The sequence below is a fragment of the Bubalus kerabau genome, chromosome 3 (genome assembly GCF_029407905.1).
Source record: "Bubalus kerabau isolate K-KA32 ecotype Philippines breed swamp buffalo chromosome 3, PCC_UOA_SB_1v2, whole genome shotgun sequence".
NCBI classification, from domain to species: domain Eukaryota; kingdom Metazoa; phylum Chordata; class Mammalia; order Artiodactyla; family Bovidae; genus Bubalus; species Bubalus kerabau.
In genome coordinates, this window is record NC_073626.1 from 179,338,705 (window position 1) to 179,360,524 (window position 21,820).

At 40.4% G+C, this 21,820-nt stretch overlaps 1 protein-coding gene across 1 annotated transcript; it reads left to right on the forward strand.

Annotated features, from left to right (window-relative positions):
* The first annotated feature begins 238 nt into the window (after nt 1-238).
* RPA2 (replication protein A2) lies at nt 239-21,648 on the forward strand. The gene is made up of 9 exons (XM_055573981.1): nt 239-388; nt 672-778; nt 5,417-5,518; nt 5,847-5,960; nt 11,950-12,024; nt 12,510-12,626; nt 18,269-18,376; nt 18,543-18,637; nt 20,755-21,648. The coding sequence occupies exons 1-9, from the start codon at nt 379-381 to the stop codon at nt 20,837-20,839; spliced, it is 813 nt and encodes a 270-aa protein (XP_055429956.1). The 5' UTR covers nt 239-378; the 3' UTR covers nt 20,840-21,648.
* Nucleotides 21,649-21,820: the final 172 nt, after the last annotated feature.

Below are 21,820 nucleotides of genomic sequence, written 5' to 3' on the forward strand. Positions count from 1 at the left end.
ATCAAGACGTATCATCTTGATTGGTTATTTCCTTGAGACATCGTCCTATCTCAGTGGTTCTCAGCCTTACTTTCGCTTGCGCAGTTTGTTTTGCCCTTTGTAATGATGGCCGCCGGGGCTTCTGGCCCTCACGGGATCCGAGTGCGAGTTTTCAGGAGCTTGGCCCGAGAAGACGGAAAAGGCGTAGATTCGTGAGCACTGATTGGCTGAAGCCCGAAGCGTTCTTGTTGCTGATTGGCTCTGTCCTTCGCGGGAAGGAGTTTGTGGCGCCAGCGAAAAGTAGATACTGCGCAGCGGGAGCGGCAGGGGTCTTGAAGGGGTTCGGCGAACCCTCCTGCGAGAACCTTCTGGAACTCTCCTGAGGGAATCGTGTCGAAGATGTGGAATAGTATGATGAGTGGGGCGCGTGATGAGAATCGCAGGAAAGATTTAGCAAGGAGCGGGGTGGGCGAGGCCTGTGGCGGCGAGGGTCTGGGAGGAGCAGGGGGCTGGCTGAGGGGGCTTGTGGGCCGGGGGTGGTGGGATGGGGCGGGGGACGGTTAGGGAGACGCTGAGAGTGGTTAGAGCGACGCCGAGAGTGGTTAGAGCGAAGTCTGGGGTGGGGGTCCGGTGGGTTGTTCAAAGCCTTGGAGGGCAGCACAGATGTTTATACTGTTGTTGTTTAAAACCAGGTGGATTTGAAAGCTATAGCAGCTCCTCTTTCGGGGGAGCCGGCGGCTACACACAGTCCCCTGGGGGCTTTGGATCTCCGACAGCTTCCCAGGCCGAAAAGAAATCCGTAGGTTGAAAGCGTACTTCGTTTTATGTTATCCTTTCCTGAAGTTCTTAACTCATCTGTGAGAAAATTTATGAGAGAAGTGTGTTAAACCTGAGCTGTAATGGTCAGTTATTATCGAATTTTATAATTGAATGCTGTTAGTATTGAAAAGTGATGTTTTCCCTAATTTTGCATCCACTGTTAACTTGGCTCTATTTTGAAATTTACCAGTAGAACTAATGAGTCAGTCTTGTGGGAAAAAAACTTGTTTGTTTAGCCTAGTTTGCATTCTTCATGTATTGAAAATCAGTTTTCAATGAAATTTAATGAGGTACCCTGAAAAGTGAAAGTGAAAGTTGATCAGTCGTGTCCGACTTCTTGCGACTCCATGGAGTATACAGTCCTTGGAATTCTCTAGGCCAGAATACTGGAGTGGGTAACCTTTCCCTTCTCCAGGGGAATCAAACCCAAGTCTCCACATTGCAGGCAGATTCTTTACCAGCTGAGCCTCTAGGGAAACCGCAATGAGGTGCTTCCCTGATAGCTCAGTTGGTAAAGAATCTGCCTGCAATGCAGGAGACCCGGTTTGATTCCTGGGTCCGGAAGATCCGCTGGAGAAGGGATAGGCTACCTACTCCAGTGTTCTTGGGTTTCCCTGGTGGGTCAGCTGGTAAAGAATCCGCCTGCCATGTGGGAGACCTGGGTTTGATACCTGGGTTGGGAAGTTCCCCTGGAGAAGGGAAAGCCTACCCACTCCAGTATTCTGGCCTGGAGAATTCTATGGACTGTATAGTTCATGGACTATATAGTCCATGGGGTTTCAAAGAGTTGGACGAATGAGGTGCTCTAACTAATGCAGTGAAAAGAGCTTGGTCTTTGAAGTCTAGTGGATATATTACATGTTGAACTGTTGCTCTGCCACTCCTTGTAGTATCATAGGACAAATTTCTTAAAATTGGGAGTCCGTTTTGCATCTGCTAAATGGGATTAATAATACATACTTTACGAAGTTGGTGTGAGACTTAATACTATAATAATATAATTATGCCTATCCCAGAATTGCTTTCAATAAATGGCCCCACAGAGTATTACAGAAAACAACTTGAGTTTTGGAGCCAGAATACACGGTGTCCAGAATCAACTTTGCCTTTTAACTGTTGGTCTGAGTTTAGTGAAGCAACTTACATCCTTAGTTTTGGTGGCCCTTGATTTTTCTCATCAGATAATAGTACTAGTACTACTCATGTCACAGGGTGGTTCTGAGACTTGATAAATAAAATAATGTATAGGAAAGTGATCTGTAAAAAGCTACCCAAATGCTTATTATTCACTCTTTCAGAAATAAGTTTGCATTTAATAGCTGCTGTTGATTTCATCTTTTTAAAAATACAGAATTTGGTGTTAAGATTCAGTATTAGTCACTTCTGTATTTTTTGTCCAGGTTGATAAGGTTTTACCTGAGCTGTTGATTCACAGGTGTGTATCGGTAGGAAAGAATTCATTGATAATTCCCATACATTTGGGCATTGCTTTATATTTTTCATATGATTGTTTTATATAATCCTGTAAGAGACTTATTATTTACTCCATTGTACAACATAGGCTCAAGGTGATTAAGGGACACCTGAACTCGCATAGCTAGTAAGACAGTGCACATATGATGCTGCACAAATCCAAAATCTGGTGAGCAACTTCTGTCTATTATATCTTTCTTTTTCCTACGAAGACCAGAGGGAACTCCAAGTCCTCTAAATTTGTCTTCTTTGAGGCTGTAAAGGAAAAAATAAAAGAAAGACCATTGGTTCTTATCTTTTCTTCTTAAGCTTAATATTTTTCTTCATTTCCAGCTGTTAGAATTTTTATCTCAGAATCTCCACCTGACTGGGGCTGTGTATTAAGAACACTTCTAGAGAAGTGATGGTTGTAACCTGGAGTCTCAAACCCAGGTCTTTTATGTTTAAATCCAGTACCTTTTCCATAGTAAATTAAGTTGACATTCTATCTAAAACATTGCCTATTGATTATAAACCTGTTATGTTTGATCAATTCATGTGAAATTTCCAAAATTGATCATGTTTTGCCTTTTAAAATGGTGGGGTATTTTTGTTTTTTGGATTTTTTTACAGTACTGTCAGAGTAGCCAGTGATTCATAGTCTACTAAAAAATAATTTTTTTTTTTCTTTCTCCAAAATTAAACATACTTGTGCTTGCACTCTCTCTGAGACTCTTTGGAACAAACCAGGAACTCTTTGTGATCGTTCCTGGCACATAATAGGTGTTCGTTAAAACACAAGAGGGCTTCCCAGGTGGTTCAGATGGTGAAAAATCTGCCTGCAATGCAGGGGACCAGGGTTGGGAAGATCCCCTGGAGGAAAGAATGACTACCCACTCCAGTATTCTTGCCTGGAGAATTCCATGGACTGAGAAGTCTGGTGGGCTACAGTCTGTGGGGTCGCAGAGTCGGACACGACTGACTGACTGACTAACAAAACACAAGAATCCTCTGTGATTTGAGGTGAATTTGAAGGTTTACTGCTGCTGCTGCTAAGTCACTTCAGTCGTGTGCAACTCGGTGTGACCCATAGACGGCAGCCCACCAGGCTCCCCCATCCTTGGGATTCTCCAGGCAGGAACACTGTAGTGGGTTGCCATTTCCTTCTCCAATGCATGAAAGTGAAAAGTGAAAGTTAAATCGCTCAGTCGTGTCCGACTCTTAGCGACCCCAGGGACTGCAGCCTTCCAGGCTTCTCCGTCCATGGCATTTTCCAGGCAAGAGTACTGGAGTGGGGTGCCATTGCCTTCTCCAGAAGGTATTACCAACACCTCAGTAATTACCCATATATAACGTTTTTACCTGAGGAATAATAATTTTTATTGAATATGTATGACTATATATAGAGATTGATATTAGCAGTTTTATAACAGTATATGTTTTGTTTACAGCTCCACAGGTTGATATCCTCATTTTACAGAATAGGTGGCAGTGTGTCCAGGGCTGTGGAGCAGGGGTTTGAACACAGGTTTATAGGACTGTCTGGCTCCAAAGCCATGTTCTTGCTGCTCTTACCATGGTGGCTCTTAGTTTTCTTATGCTGAAGATACAGTGAAAATCTCAAGTGTGATAGATGAAAACAGAACCTCAACAGATTTTAAATGTATAAATACTAATATAGCATATAAGTTCATTTACCAATACCATAAAATTGGAAAACATAGTTGGTTCCTTTACATCCTTATTAAAAACTATTGCAGATAGAAAGAGTGAGAAATAATAGCTGGCCTAATAATTGCTAATATTTCTTGAGTGTTTATAGTGTGCCAGATAGTCTATGTACTTCACCATATATTTACTTCTCATAATGATTTTTAGTGATTTTATCATTCCTTGTTTTATAGATGAGGAAACAGAGGTAAACAGATGAGTAGAGAAATGTGATCAAGGGCACACTACTGAGTGGTGGAGCTATAATCTTTACCCTCAAGCTTGGTTGCCACCTTGTGTGACATACGTGCTGGTAGTTGGCTGGGCTTACTTTCTTCTATCCTGGCAGTACTCACCATTCAAAATTATGCTTCAGTAAGGTGAAATGTTGCTAGTATCATGTATCTTCAGAGATAAGCTTTGACTTCTAAATCAGTTTTACATATAGAACAGTTACTGAGTTTACATCTTATTGACTTCCAACAGGAAGAACCCTCATCTTTAATGCACCATGCTTTTTCTGTCTTGTACATAGTCCTTCCTAAGAGTCTATGAAAGTGCGTATTTGCTCACAGTCTATAATCCGTGTTCCTTACCCACTGTTTTTTCACCATCAAAATTTTTGTGCTTCAAGGTCCAGCCTAAATGCTCCCTCTTCTTGAAATTTCCAGTAAATTTTTCTGAGATTCCACTTAGAGTTTCTCATTCTGTAGTGTACAGAGATCAAGATTGTTGCTTACATTTGTACCTCCCCTAAGTTAGGAGTATGTTGAGGGCAAATCCTATTCCATTATACTCATCTTTATGTCCTCTGACCAGTGGTAGGCAAAATAAGAGTTTACACTGTTGTTAGGTTGCTTCCGGATATGAGTTGGGTGTCTGTCCTCTTCTGCCCGTTGCCTCCTGTCCCTTTCCTTTAGGATGTCCAGTGTGACCAAGCCTTTGTCCCATTTTCCCCATACTCGTGTTTGATTGTCAGAACATCTGTCCTAAAGCTATATATCTAAATTTTTGTTGTCATTTATCATGAGACTTAGAACAACTCCAGAGTTCTTTTTCTGCTGACCATTTCTCAGACCCCTTCCAATACCCATCTCATCAGTGATGAAAACCCAGCTCCAGCTTGCCTTCATCCTAAAGCTGGAGTTTCTTCTTTAAAGTCTGTTCCAGAAGCAAGTCCTTACACTCTCCACAATCTGGCCTACTCATTTTGGTGATCCCTAGTGCAGCACAGACTTATCCATTCATCAGGAACTTTGAAGTCGGACAAACCTGAGTTTGAAGTCTAAAGTATGGCATTTGTTAACTATATAATCTTGGTTTTCACCTGTATGAAGTAGAGATAGGATCATATTGAAGATTCAATGTTATATGTATAGTGCTTGACACATAGCAGGTGCTAAATGAACAGTGGTTAATTATTTTCTTGATTGAATTTATGCATACTTTTTTTCAGAGAGCTCGAGCTCAGCACATTGTACCCTGTACCATATCTCAGCTGCTTTCTGCTACTCTGGTTGATGAAGTATTCAGAATTGGAAATGTTGAGATTTCACAGGTATGGAAGAGTACAAGAGTCACTTAACATGAAGAATGAAATAAAACTGCTGCTACTGCTAAGTCACTTCAGTCGTGTCTGACTCTGTGTGACCCCATAGACGTCAGCCCACCAGGCTGTCCCGCCCCTGTGATTCTCCAGGCAAGAACACTGGAGTGGATTGCCATTTCTTTCTCCAATGCATGAAAGTGAAAAAGTGAAAGTGAAGACGCTCAGTCGTGTCCAACTCTTAGCGACCCCATGGACTGCAGCCCACTAGGCTCCTTAAAAATATATAAATGTTACTTTGGTTTCCAAGAAAACTAAACTTTTTTCCCTTCTGGTCTAGGTCACTATTGTGGGGATTATCAGAAATGCAGAGAAGGCTGCAACCAACATTGTTTACAAGATAGATGACATGACAGCTGCACCCATGGATGTTCGCCAGTGGGTTGACACAGATGTAAGTAGTTGTTTTGGAATCAGTGGAGTTACTTTGGGACTTTGGCGATGTCGAACTTGTTTAGTTTTACTTTTTAAAGTTGGGTCTTATTATAAAAATAAAACATAAGCAAGATGTCAAACACAGAAACCTTAACATGAAAGGCCAGTACATTTTATTTCATAAAAATTTAAAATCTTTGAAACTTCCCCAAATACTATAGTCAAAGTTAAAGGGCAAGTGACAGGACATACTATAATGTAAACTTTGTGAGTACAAAGATTTTTTATGTTGGCATAGTATCCCCAGCACCTAGAATAATGCCAGTTACATAGTGGGCCCTGAGTAAATATTGTTCAAATGAGTGGGGACATTTTTTGCAACGTATTACAAACATTTTAAATTTTTAATTAAAGTTCTTAGAAAGGAAAAAGCACTGCACCTTAGGAAAACAAGGAAAGAAATGCACAAGTAATTCATAATAGGTGAAATACAAATTGCAACAATTAGAAAAGCAGGTTTACTAAACATTAAGATACCATTTTTAACTTATTAAATTGACAAAGGAAAAAAAAAAAGAATAGCAACATCTACTTCTATTGAGAGCAGGAGGCACTTAATTTGGGGAATGGTTTGTTAGTGTTTGTCTGGGAAAGCGGATACCATCCTACCTTGATGTTACGAGTATAACCTTTCTCAAAAATCAGCCGATGATCAATATCACCCATCACAGAAATGTTGATCTAGCAGTCCACTGCTGGAAATTTACATTAAGAAGATAAAGATGTGTGCAAAGATTCAGTTGTAAGATTGTTGATCATCACATTATTTATCATAATGGAAAACTAAAAGGAATCTCGATGTTAGCAATAGGATATTATTAAATCATGGTATATTTTTAAAACACTGCAAATGATGAAGAAATGTATGTATGGTCACAAAGTGTTTACCATAAATGTTGAGAGGAAAAGAGGTTGTTAAAGATAGTATGCGTGATGTGGCCCCATTTTTGCAAAGCACCCATGTATATGAGTATATGTATAAACATGGAGAAAATAGACCGAAAGAAAATATATGCTTATTACCCTTTTATTTTTTAGTTGGGCAGGTGTCTTGGTTTTTGTTTTTTTCTGCACTGTGCAGCTTTTGGGATCTTAGTTCCCTGACCAGAAATCAAGCTGTGCCTCCTACAGAAGCATGGAGTCCTAACCACTGGACATCCAGGAAATTCCCAGCTTCTTCATTTTTTAATGTTTTTAAAGTGCATTCATTTTAGAAAATTTGGATAATACTTTGTATGCTATTTTCACTTCAAAAACCACAGTCATCTGTGAAGAGTTAACTTGATAGTTATGTGTTCTTTATTTTTTGCACCTCAGAAAAATATAGGAGAATTTATTGAACAGTTATAATTGGAATACCAATTGGAACAGTAATAATTGGAATTCTGAACTAGACTGCTTGATTCCAGGTAGACAAAGAATGTAACCACACAGTCCCTGCCATCAAGTGGGGAGGTAATTACTAGAGATGCCTAATACTACATACTCATGCAAAATGTATGGTGCTTACTTTTATAAGTGAGCATTTAAAGATTACCTGAAATCCCACATCTCCAAGATGATTACTGTTACAGTACATTTTGATAAATATCCTTTTAGACATTTCTCTCTGCATATTTGTACATTTAATGAGAAGGATGCCTACAGTTTTACATAAAGGATAATATGATGTGCAACTGCTTCATAATCTGCCCTTTTCACTCAGAACTCTCCCATTTCTTGTGACCACCTGTTCCATGATAAGGATACATCATCCCTTGCTTCTAGACCCAATCAGGGAACATTTGGCTTATTTCCATCATTTGTTATTATAGAATATGCCCCAGTGAGTATCTGTGTGTACATCTCTTTATGATTATGAGATAATCTCTTTAAGATGAATTAAACTAGGCTTTCTGGAGGAAATATACATTTTAAAATACTTTCTTTTTTGGTTGTTCTTCCACTTACGATTTTACATTTTTTTTATTTAATTAGTGCATGAGAATGTCCAGTTAGTTCCCCACACCCTAACAGTAGGTTTTATGAATCTTAAGTTTTTGGATGATAGTTTAAAAAATACAATCTTGTCATTGAGAATGTTATTTTTTTATATGTAATTTGGTTTAGTGAGATTGAATTTTTTTAACTATATTTAAACAAGACTGGGAGCTGACTGTGGCTCAGATCACGAACTCCTTATTGCTATATTGAGACTTAAATTGAAGTAGGGAAAACCATTAGGCCATTCAGGTATGATCTAAATCAAATCCCTTATGATTATACAGTGGAAGTGACAAATAGATTCAAGGGATTAGATGTGATAGAGTGCCTGAAAATCTCTGGACGGAGGTTCATGACATTGTACAGAAGGCGATGATCAAAACCATCCTCAAGAAGAAGAAATGCAAAAGGTAAAATGGTTATCTGGGGAGGCTATTTGTAAGAATAGCTGAGAAAAGAGATTCGAAAGGCAAAGGAGAAAAGGAAAGATACCCATCAGAGTTCCAAAGGATAGCAAGGACAAATTAGAAAGCCTTTCTAAGTGAACGATGCAGAGAAATAAAGGAAGACAACAGAATGGGAAAAACTAGAGATCTCTTCAAGAAAATTAGAAATACCAAGATGGGCAATTAGAGATGCAAAGATGGGCACAATAAAGGAAGGAAACAGTATGGACCTAATGGAAGCAGAAGATATTAATCAGAGATGGCAAGAATACACAGAAGAACTACACAAAAAAGATCTTAATGACCCAGATAACCACAATGATACGATCACTCACCTAGAGCCAGACATCCTGGAATGCAAAGTCAAGTGGGCCTTAAGAAGCATCACTACTAACAAAGCTAGTGGAGGTGATGAAATTCCAGCTGAGCTGTTTCAAATCCTAAAAAACGATGCTGTGAAAGTGCTACACTCATGTGCCAGCAAATTTGGAAAACTCAGCCACAGAACTGGAAAAGGTCAGTTTTCATTCCAGTCCCAAAGAAGGGCAATGCCAAATTGAACTCAAACTACTGCACAGTTGCGTCCATCTCACATGCTAGCAAAGTAATGCTCAAAATGCTCCAAGCTTGGCTTCAAGAGTACGTGAACCGAAAACTCCCAGGTGTTCAAGCTGGTTTTAGAAAAGGCAGAGGAACCAGATATCAAATTGCCAACATCCATTGGATCATAGAAAAAACAAGAGAATTACAGAAAAACATCTACTTATGTTTCATTGACTGTGCTAAAGTCTTTGTGTGGATCACAACAAACTGGAAAATTCTTAGAGAGGTGGGAATACCAGACCACCTTACCTGCCTCCTGCACAACCTGTATGCAGGTCAAGAAGCAACAGTTAGAACTGGACATGGAGCAGAGGACTGGTTCCAGATTGGGAAAGGAGTATGTCAAGGCTGTATACTGTCACCCTGCGTATGTATATGCCAAGTACATCATGAGAAATGCTGAGTGGGATGAAGCACAAGGTAGAATCAAGATTGCTGGGAGAAATATCAATAACCTCAGATATGCAGATGACACCACACCTATGGCAGAAAGCGAAGAAGAACTAAAGAGCCTCTTGATGAAGGTGAAAGAGGAGAGTGAAAAAGCTGGCTTAAAACTCAACATTCAGAAAACTTAAGACCATGGCATCTGGTCTCATCACTTCATGGCAAATAGATGGGGAAACAGTAGACACATGAGAGACTTTATTTTCTGGGGCTGCAAAATCACTGCAGATGGTGACTGCAGCCTTGAAGTTAAAAGACTATGACAAATGAGTCTATGACAAATGTAGACAGCGAATTAAAAAACAGAGACATTACTTTTGCTGGCAAAGGTCCGTCTAGTCAAGGCTGTTTTTTCCAGTAGTCATGTATGGATGTTCGAGTTGGACCATAAACAAAGCTGAGTGTCAAAGAATTGATGCTTTTGAACTGTGTTGGGGAAGACTCTTGAGAGTCTCTTGGATGGCAAGGAGATCAAACCAGTCGATCCTAAAGGATATCAACCCTGAATAATCATTGGAAAGACTGATGCTAAAATTGAAACTCCAATATTTTGGCTACCTGATGGGAAGAGCCAACTCAGTAGAAAAGATCCTGATGCTGGGAAAGATTGAGGCAAGAGGAGAAGGAGACGACAGAGGACAAGATGGTTGGATGGCATTACCAACTCAATGGACATTAGTTTGAGCAAACTGTGAGAGATAGTGAAGGATAGGGAGTCCTGGTGTGCCACAGTCTGTGGGGTCACCAAGAGTTGGACACGTCTGAACAACAACAAAAAAAATGTTAATTTGTGGGAAGATTTTTCAGTTGTCTAAGTGCTTTGATTCCCTAGGAGTGTTTATTTTTGTTTGTAAGAACCTGAAAAGTAGTAATCTCTTATCATATTATTTTTCTAGTTTGTCTATTGACTTTAAAAAGCTTTTCCTTGTTTCAAATTATTGTTTTTTAATTGTTCGTGTTTCCTTCTATAATTTCTATGGTTTCTTTTCATATTTCTATATATGATTAAGCCTTTTTATAAATTTTGGTAAAAGGAAAGAAGTATAAATCCAGCTTCACTTTTTCCAAGTGGTTTAAAAATGTTCTTTGTGGGAATACAGAGTTTTATCTGTGGTATAGATTCAGCTATATAGAGTAATAGAATGAAATGCAAATAGTTGATAACCTCCAGGTGATGGGAGTTGGAATGCTTTTTATTTTTAAACATCCAGATTTTCTATTCTAGCTTTTTATTGTTGTTATTCTAGCAACATTCTCTAAGTGGGCCTCCCAGATGGCTCTAGCGGTAAAGAACTCGCCTGCTGCTGCTAAGTTGCCTCAGTTGTGTCCAACTCTGTGCGACCCCATACACGGCAGCCCACCAGGCTCTGCTGTCTCTGGGATTTTCCAGGCAAGAACACGAGTGGGTTGCCATTTCCTTCTCCAGTGCATGAAAGTGAAAAGTGAAAGTGAAGTCGCTCAGTCATGTCCGATTCTTCGAGACCCCATGGACTGTAGCCTATCAGGCTCCTCCGTCCATGGGATTTTCCAGGCAGGAGTACTGGAGTGGGTTGCCATTGCCTTCTCCAGGAGACATAAGAGACACGGGTTTGATCCCTGGGTGGGGAAGATCCCCTCAGGAGGGCATGGCAACCCACTCCAGTATTCTTGCCTGGAGGATCCTGTGGACAGACAAGCCTGGTGGGTATAGTCCGTAGGGTCACAAGGAATTGGACACAGCTGAAGCAATTTAGCAGACACACATGCGTTCTATAAGCAGAAAATAATTTTGAGTCAGCTTATATGTTTTTCTTATAAATAATAGGTGCATAGTCTAGAAAACCCACAAAGAAATATTAAAATCATTTATAATTATCCCAGTTAACTTTTGTTAATATTTTGACATGTATGTTTCACCTCATGGGAAATAAGCTTTTTTCCATGAGTCACAAATGATATTCACAGACAATAAATAGAATTCTCCGTTTATCCTTTGTAGTAGTGTAAAGTATCCCATTATATGAATGTATACTTTTTGTTGAATATTTAGGTTGCTTTAAATGTTTTAGTAGTATTCAAAACTATGCTGAGATGACTATTCTTAAAGCTAAATCTTGATTACATGTTCTCAGTAATTTTCTTAAATTTCTAAAAGGAGAGTTGCTGTACTGAAAAGTATGTCTACCAGAAAGTTGTGTGCCTAAGAGCACTGCCTGAAAGTGCCATAATTGTTTGCTGGTTTGTTTGTTTGTTTGTTTGATATGCATGATGTAGAACTTAGAACTGGAACTTACTTTTAGAGATATTATCTTAATTCCTGATTTTATTTTTTAAAATATTAAATTCTAAAAGGCAGGGAAAACTAGTTAGTGCTACATTAGGATCCTTTAGCTCTTACTTTGTAACTTTCTCTACATAAATTAGAAATTTTAAAGAGGCTTTCACCAACATCACCAAAACCTAAGTGTGTGTTTGTATTTTTTCTGTTAGGATGCCAGCAGTGAAAACACTGTGGTCCCTCCAGAAACATATGTGAAAGTGGCTGGTCATCTGAGATCTTTCCAGGTAAAGTCAGAAAAAAAACAAGAACAGTTAAAATGTATTTGCATGAAGCAGTTTCTGGAGTCATGCCTACATTTGGGATACTTAAGACTTAACTAATTCTCTATGTTTAATGGGAATTATATTGAAGTTATTTTGTTATTTTCTTCTTCAAAAGGAAATAATGAGTTTTTTCAGTTTAAAACAGGAAGTAGAGAAAGAACAAGATCTCAGCCTACAGTTGCCAGCTATGGCATTCATTAGATGTGGAAGGGCAAACACTGGATTTAGAGACTAGACTGTTTAACCTTGGGAAAATCATTGAACATCTCTGAGCTAGTTTTGTTTTTTGACTATATTTCATTGACTATATTTGAATTAATTTTGAGTTGAAATTTTTCAATATATAGCACATTTTCCTCATTTAATAAAATACTGTAACCAAGAAAAGAGCCAGTTGACTTGAATGTACTTATCCTTTGTTCACATTTTTCTATTTATTTTAATAGAACAAGAAAAGCCTGGTAGCCTTTAAGATCATGCCCCTGGAGGATATGAATGAGTTCACCACACACATTCTGGAAGTAGTCAATGCACACATGATGCTGAGCAAGTCGAACAGCCAGGTGAGCAGTTTCACTCTGTTCGTTTTTTTTTCTCTTCCCTGGAGGAACTGCTTCTGTGCTCAGGCTTTGATTTCCTTAACATTTTGCAGATCGAGCCAGAAGACAGGCATCATTCAATCCTCAAAAAATCTTCTCCGTGAGCTTTGTCATGTTACTTTATTCCAGATGAAACACTCATATTCCTCTCATAATACCTCTCCACTGTCTTGAATGGCTGAGGCCCAGACAGACTTCAAGTGTAGACTCATCATTATAGGCTGAGCTTTACTTTAGGATTTTCAGTCCATATTCAGAGAAAAACCCCAACTAAGACAGCATTTTGCTGCTTCCCTTTCAAGCTATTGGCTAAATGAGAAAATTTATTCACCATTATTTTGTCCTGAAATTATACTTCTTGTTTCATGTGCTTCTTGTTTCTCAACATCTTTTTCTGTATGAATTCTAATGAATTTAGTTTGACAAGTCCATCTAGGACCACACAAAAGGTTTGTTGATCTGAGTTTTAGAATGCCCTTAGATGATTCTGGTAGCAAGGTGTAGGACTGGTTACAGTAGGAGGGACTGGAAAACTGATTTGCTTTTGCATCCTGTTCTTTGCCAAGCACTTTGCTAAGCACTGAGGATACAAAGAGAAATTCGTTCAATTTATTGAGCATAGTGTATGCAAATCATTATTCAAGGTCCTAGGAATACAGCAGTGAACAAGATGGATAAAGTATCTGCACTCAAACTTACATTCTTGAGAAAGATGAATCATAAACAAGAAAATAAATAGTTATAGATACTCTAGTGGAGGTGATAGAATTCCAGTTGAGCTATTTCAAATCCTAAAAGATGATGCTGTGAAAGTGCTGCACTCAATATGCCAGCAAATCTGGAAAACTCAGCAGTGGCCACAGGACTGGAAAAGGGCAGTTTTCATTCCAATCCCAAAGAAAGGCAATGTCAAAGAATGCTCAAACTGCTGCACAATTGCACTCATCTCACATGCTAGTAAAGTAATGCTCAAAATGCTTCAAGCCAGGCTTCAGCAATACGTGAACCGTGAAATTCCTGATGTTCAAGCTGGTTTTAGAAAGGGCAGAGGAACCGGAGATCAAATTGCCAACATCCTCTGCATCATCAAAAAAAGCAAGAGAGTTCCAGAAAAACATCTATTTCTGCTTTATTGACTATGCCAAAGCCTTTGACTGTGTGGATCACAATAAACTGTGGAAAATTCTGAAAGAGATGGGAATACCAGACCACCTGACTTGCCTCTTGAGAAACCCGTATGCAGGTCAGGAAGCAACAGTTAGAACTGGACATGGAACAACAGACTGGCTCCAGATAGGAAAAGGAGTACGTCAAGGCTGTATATTGTCATCCTGCTTATTTGACTTATGTGCAGAGTACATCATGAGAAACGCTGGACTGGAGGAAGCACAAGCTGAAATCAAGATTGCCAGGAGAAATATCAATAACCTCAGATATGCAGATGACACCACCCTTATGGCAGAAAGTGAAGAAGAACTAAAGAGCCTCTTGATGAAAGGGAGAGAGGAGAGTGAAAAAGTTGGCTTAAGCTCAACATTCAGAAAACGAAGATCATGGCATCCGGTCCCATCACTTCATGGCAGATAGATGTGGAAACAGTGGCTGACTTTATTTTTCTGGGCTCCAAAATCACTGCAGATGGAGATTGCAGCCATGACATTAAAAGACACTTGCTCCTTGGAAAGTTATGGCCAACCTAGACAGCTAAAAAGCAGGGACATTACTTTGCCAAAAGGTCTGTATAGTCAAGGCTATGGTTTTTCCAGTAATCATGTATGGATGCGAAAGTTGGACTATGAAGAAAGCTAAGTGCTGAAGAATTGATGCTTTTGAACTGTGGTGTTGGAGAAGACTCTTGAGAGTCCCTTGGACTGCAAGGAGATCAAACCAGTCAATCCTAAAGGAGATCAGTCCTGGGTGTTCATTGGAAGGAGTGATGTTTAAGCTGAAACTCCAATACTTTGGCCACCTCATGTGAAGAGTTGACTCATTGGAAAAGACCCTGATGCTGGGAAAGATTGAGGGCAGGAGGAGAAGGGGACGACAGAGGATGAGATGATTGGATGGCGTCACCGACACAATGGATATGGGTTTGGGTGGACTCTGGATGTTGGTGATGGACAGGAAGGCCTGGCATGCTGCAGTTCATGGGGTTGCAAAGAGTCGGACACGACTGAGCGACTGAACTGAACTGATAGATACTCTGCAGTAAAGCAAAGTAGGACAGGACAGTGATGAATAAAAATGTATGGTATAATTTTAGATGAGAAAAGAACATTTGAAGCTAAGGAAATAAAAAATGAGAAGCCACAGGATTGGAACAAGCTTGGCATATCTGAGAACATTAAAAAGCCACACTGTCTGGAGTGAAGCAAATGACAGGAAGATGGTAGAGGGATGTAGACAAGGAAACGGGACCCAGAGGAGGTAGGGCTTCATAGGCTGTAGTAAGAATTACTTTCTTCTGATAGTAAACTTTCAGAAGATTTTGACTAGGGAGCGATGGGGTGTGATTTACCATTGCAAAAGCTCATTTGAGCTCTTGTATGGAGAGAGATTGAGGCTCCAGCAATAGCAACAGTAATTTGGGGGAATGGTAGCAGCAACTGGGAGAAGAGGCTGGATTCTAACCTATTTTGAAGGTAGAGCTGCAGAACCTATTGATAGTTTAGAAACAGGATCTAAAGAAAAGGGAGGGTTCAGATATAACTCCTAGGTTTGGGACTTGAGTAACTAGATGAAGCTAGCAGGTTTTGGGGATAAAATCCAGAATTCTGTTTTGGATTTAACAAATGTGACGTGCCAGTTAGACACCCAAATGGAGACCAGAGTGGAAGGTTGACTGTATAAGGCTGGGACTCGAGGGAGGGATCAGGGCTAGAGGAAGCACATCATTGTGTGGATGGTATTTAAAGCTTCAGATGAGATGGGATACCTAGTGAGTTATTAGAGACCTGAGCTCTGGACACTAACCTTCAGGAGTGTGGAGGCACAGGAGCCAGAGAAAGTCAAAGAAGTTGTCAGCTGGACAGGAGGAAAATTGGGGAATGTGATTCCATAGGATATTCTGAAAAGAGTATTCTAAGGAAGGGATGGAGTTCAGCTGCAGAATGCTGCCCAGAAGTCAAGTAAGATGATGAGAGGGGTCTGTTGAATTTGGAAACGTGGATCTTCAAAAGAGTGGCTTTAGTAACGGTTAGGGGGAACATGGGTTAGAAAGAATGGGATTGGATAGAAAGTTTAGAGTGTTTATTTTATGACTGTGCTTCATAACATGTGTATGTATGTTATGTATGTATAACATAAAATATGTATCATTTTATGTATGATACATAAAGTATGTATCAAATGTTCTATGATAAAAATGGTTTAAAGTTAGAATAGGTGGAAGTTGTGAGCATAGACAATTATATTGAGGAGTAAATAAAGTAATCCTTTCTCTCAATGAGTTGCCTCAAGCATTGCAGGGGTGGGGGGGTTCAGATCACTTAAGCAGTGGAACCAGCAATGAGTGGCAAGTGCAGTACACATGGAAGCACAGAGAGGAGTTGCCCATCCTGACCCAGACATCAAGAAAGGCCTGCTGGAGGAGATGATGCCTAAACCTAGTCGTAAAATGGGAGGTAAGGGGGATACCTGAAGCAGGTCATATCAGCAGAGGTGTCCAGGGAAAAAATAGTGTTCAGGTCAGTACTATCATAACATGAGATTTCTGTTTTCCTAGAAAGCAGTGTGAAGGCATCTAGCTTGAAAACAAGAGGATCATGACTGATTTTTGTTGTCTATTTTTTTATGACCTCAAAGCATTGGCATTTAATGGATAAATGTTGAAGGAATGCGTCTCCTGCCTGGATGGGAGTTCCCCTGATGAGCTTCCACAATGCTCTTTTACTTGTAATGAGTACTTAACATATTTGATCTTTTGTCATCTTTATTCAGTTCAATAAACATTGACTGAGCACCTGCTGTCCACCGGGCACTGCAGAGCTGAAGGGAAGTGACAAACCGTGATGGCTGCTGAGAGAGGGAATGGGGCGAGTGCTGTGAGACCAGAAACAGTACAACTAACCTGGCCTGGGAAGGTGTCAGGGACGGCTTCTTGAAGGCAGTGGCAATTAAGTTGGGCTTTGAAGGATAAGAAGAGTGTTTCCCAGGCAAATGACAAGAGGAGCATTCCAGACATGGAATAAAGTGTCAGAGGCGTGTGTGAATGGCCAGAAGTCCCTGTGTTAAAAGCTAGTGGTCAAGAATTAAAAAAAAAAAAAAAGACTCTGATGTCTAATTGTGGTAGGTCTTGAATGTCAGGAGTTTTCATATTATTTTCACAGGCAGGGGGAGCCAGCTGAAAACGTTTAGGTGGAGGAGAGACGTGATCAGAAATTATTACTTGGAGCAATAAAGAGGGTTGATTGACGTAGGAGAGACTTGCAGCTGAGACACTAGTCAGAAGACGGGGTGATGAGGATGGACTGGAACTGTTGAAGATCATATTAATAGGCTGTGGGCAGACTATGGGAGATGAGTGACTGGAGACACAGATGGCTGACTTCTGCAGGACTGGGCTTGGGCTTACTAACTGAGATGGAATGCATAGCAGAGTAGGCCAGTTCGGGGAGGAAAGTAGTGAACTTTATTTTGAAGTGCATGGGACATCTAAGTGGTGGTCTGCAGCTGATGGTTGGGGACAAGGATTTGTGGTCTCGAAGGAAGTCTGGGATGAAATCCTGGGGGAACTATCAGCCTTTTGAAAGATAAGTAGACGAGGAGACTGAGAGGAGATACTGAGAAGGCAGAGTTCAAGAGTTAAGTGGACAGCTAGAAGAATATGGTGCTAGGAAGCCCAGGGATAGGTCCCTTTCAAGAGGAGTGTGGTCAGCAGTGTCTGCTTCTGAGAGGTCAATTGTTATGAGGGACTGAAAGGGATTACTGGCTGTGTTGGTTGAAAAGCATTGGTGACTTTGGTGGGAACAGTTTCAGGGGTATATTTGGGGAGAATCCAAATAGGGGAGAAGTGAAAATAGTGACTATAGTCTATTGTTTTTTAGAAGTTTGGTTAAAAAAAAAGAAGTGGGTGATGAGAATTGTGTCTCCTTTTCTCTCCTTGTAATGCTTAATGGCTAGCTGATGCTTGGTAAGTGCTTGCATGATTTAGCACCAAAGATAGAGAGCACTGTAGCAGAACTCATTAATTTTCTTTGTGTTCTTTTTCCTCTGGTTCCTCTCACATTGCCAAGAAAAGGGGAAGCCAGGAAGTACCTTTCTTTCTGTTTGATATGATATATATATTTCAGAGAATGACTTTATCTTATGAAATACTCATTAGATAATAGCTGTCCTTTCCAGTCTAAGCAATTGTTATTTGGAAAATTCTGCTTAGGACATTACCTGGCGATGCAGTGGTTAGGATTCAGTACTTTCACTGCCATGGCCTGAATTCAGTCTCTGGTTGGAGAACTAAGATCCCATAAGCCATACGTTGTGGTCAGAAAAACAAAAAAAAATTTGCTTAAATTGTTTTTTGTAAACTACTTATTAAGCTATTTAAAAGAGTTAAGAACTATGTTTAAATTGGTAAACTTGCTACTGTTGTGAACTTCTTAATTCAGCTTTCAGCAGGGAGAGCACCTATCAGCAATCCAGGAATGGGTGAAGCTGGGAACTTCGGTGGGAGTAACTTCATACCAGCAAATGGCCTCACTGTGGCCCAGAACCAGGTAAACACTGGAGTGGCTCCAGATTTTGCAAGACACAGAGCTGTAAATTGTTACTTTCTTAATGGTGCTAAGTATCTGACTCATTTCTTTCTTATAAAGAGATTCTCGCTTGATAGGGGAACTGATTCATAGTAGTTACTGAAATGCTTCTGATTTGAATCTTCAGGTGCTGAATTTGATCAAGGCTTGCCCAAGACCTGAAGGATTGAACTTTCAGGATCTCAAGAACCAACTCCAACACATGTCCGTAGCCTCAATCAAGTGAGTATTTGGTTTCTGTGAGCTAGGGTTCCAGAATTATACCCATTTTACCTCACCAAGGTTTCCTTTAATGAGAAGTGAGTTTAAAAAAAAGAACAACTGTTGACTGATAAGAGGGAAGTTGTTCAGTCATGGAAAAATAGGAAAAGGACTCATAAAGATGGTGCTGCCTGTCACTTCCCTCATTCATTGTTTCATTCAACAAACAGTAAGTCCAGTTACGTGTGAAGTATGTAATTTTGAGCAAAAATTGACATGATACCTCTTGTGGAATTTAGTCTGGAGGAATGAGATCCTGACTCCTGGTCCTCAGGTGTACAGTCTCATTGGTGTTACTGTCCCAGATGTGGAGAGTGTACCACACGCTATCTGGACCTAAAGCCGTTAGACAGTCCTTCTAGCATCATTGTCCTGATAACCTGTTAGATGAGCAGCTTCCTGATTCTAATGAACTTGTATTGTGTTCAAACAGAGTATTGTGTTTGTGATAGCTATTACTATAAATCAGTTGAAATTCTAGATCTCGATAGAGAAAAATGCTCATGTCTCATTCCATTTCCTGTCCTATAAGATGAGGATAATAATTCCTGTCTTAAAAGTTACTGTTATGATGAGGTCCAGAATGGTGGTCACAATAGTAGGTGCTTTCTAAGTTGTTACTATTATTAAATATGATATTGACACTGATCCAGTTCAGTCACTCAATCGTGTCTGACTGCGACCCCATCAATCGCAGCACGCCAGGCCTCCCTGTCCATCACCAACTCCCCAAGTCTACTCAAACTCATGTCCGTTGAATCAGTGTTGCCATCCAGCCATCTCATCCTCTGTCGTCCCTCTCCTCCTGCCCTCAATCTTGCCCAGCATTAGGGTCTTTTCCAATGAGTCAACTCTTCGCATCAGGTGGCCAGAGTATTGGAGTTTAAGCTTCAGCATCAGTCCTTCCAATGAACACCCAGGGCTGATCTCCTTTAGGATGGACTGGTTAGATCTCCTTGCAGTCCAAGGGCCTCTCAAGAGTCTTCTCCAACACCACAGTTCAAAAGCATCAATTCTTCGGCGCTCAGCCTTCTTCACAGTCCAACTCTCACATCCATACATGACCACTGGAAAAACCATAGCCTTGACTAGATGGACCTTTGTTGGCAAAGTAATGTCTCTGCTTTTGATTATGCTATCTAGGTTGGTCATAACTTTCCTTCCAAGGAGTAAGCGTCTTTTAATTTCATGGCTGCAGTCACCATCTGCAGTGATTTTGGAGCCCCAAAAAGTAAAGTCTGACACTGTTTCCCCATCTATTTCCCATGAAGTGATGGGACCAGATGCCATGATCTTATTAGTTTTCTGAATGTTGAGCTTTAAGCCAACTTTTTGACTCTCCTCTTTCACTTTCATCAAGAGGCTTTTTAGTTCCTCTTCACTTTCTGCCATAAGGGTGGTGTCATCTGCATATCTGAGGTTATTGATATTTCTCCCTGAAGGCCTTAAAACCATTTCTGGAAGACCTTTTCTTTCCTTCCTGCAACTTTATTTCCCAGAGGAAAATTGGAGGGCCCATGGATGGATGAGGAGCTTTTTTTTTTTTAAAAGCTATTTCTACTAGGAAACATTATGTGCAAGCTAAACAACAGCTTTAGATCCTAGTTTCAGACGCTCGTTTAGACTGGTATTTAAGTGAGGTCCTACTTTCTTTGCTTTATACAATCTGGGAGAGGGATCCAAGGCAGCCCTAAAACCATTGTCTCCATGGATTACCTCAGTTTTGCAATTTAACTGATGTTTCTCCCTGCAAGAGCCTTCTCTGAGCAAACGGCTGTGAATTGGTGACTCAATGGTAAAGAATCAGCCTGCCAATGCAGGAGACACGTTTGATCCCTGGGTCAGGAGCATCCCCTGGAGAAGGGCATGGCAACCCACTCCGGTATTCTTGCCTGGGAAATCCCATGAACAGAGGAGCCTGGTGGGCTACAGTCCATGGGGTCACAAAAGAGTGAGACACGACCTAGTGACTAAAACAAGAAGATAGAAAGTTGGGAAATGAGGGAAGTTTACATTTTCAGCCATATCTAAAAGGGAATTTCCTATCTTCTGCATTTGGGTGTTTTCTTTCTTTCTAGGCTAGCTGTGGATTTTCTAAGCAACGAGGGACACATCTATTCCACCGTGGATGATGATCATTTTAAATCCACAGACGCAGAATAACTGGATCTAATTGGGTACCTGAGATATTTTCCAGTTGGACCTTTTTTTGCAGCCTCTTGTCTCCAGCTGTCGATATAATTGGCGAGTTGACTTCTAGGAAGTAGATTTCATCTATAAAAGATCTCAACTGACATCCTTTTGAAACTTACTACTACTCTTCTGTGTTTTTCATGGACTTCCCTGGTAGCTCAGACGGCAAAGCGTCTGCCTACAATGTGGGAGACCCGGGTTCGATCCCTGGGTCAGAACGATCCCCTGGAGAAGGAAACAACAACCCACTCCAGTATTCATGCCTGGAAAATCCCATGGACCGAGGAGCCTGATGGGCTACAATCCATGGGGTCGCAAAGAGTCAGACACGACTGAGCGACTTCTGTGTTTTTGAAGCTCAAAGGGATATGGGCCACTGAAAAGGATATAAACCAGGGCAGAATTTCTTAAAGAAGTAACAGATTAGTTAGTTACAACATCAAGATAAATGGAATTGAAACAGATGCTACCAAGAGAGTTGGGCAGTACTGCTTAAATAATGCTCAAGAGTTTCTATTCTTAAATTGTTTCCTCTTGAGAGAAGATGAGCAGCACTGGGCCCACTCAACTCTGCCTTTTTTTGTTCCCCACTTTGGTTATGTGTTGTTACTTTCGGAATTGCACTTTTTTCACCTTGTCATAGTAGCTGCCAAAGTGTGTTTTTATAAACATGGGGTTCTAGAGCGCTGGCTTCCTGGGGCAGAGGAAAGAAAGAAATGCATGTTGTACAAAATCAGTACGTTCATATGTTTAATAAAATAGTTCTATTATTGAAGTAACTTGTAAAAATGTTATTTCTTTATGCTGCAGTAATTAATACTTTATCATCTCAACCTAATTCTTAGATAAGTTAATGAGCTGTAACATGCAAATAGAAGTTCTGTAGCTGCTTTAAGTGTTTCTAAATGAGACCTACCAGCAGCTGTGTGGATAAGGCCCCACCCCACCATG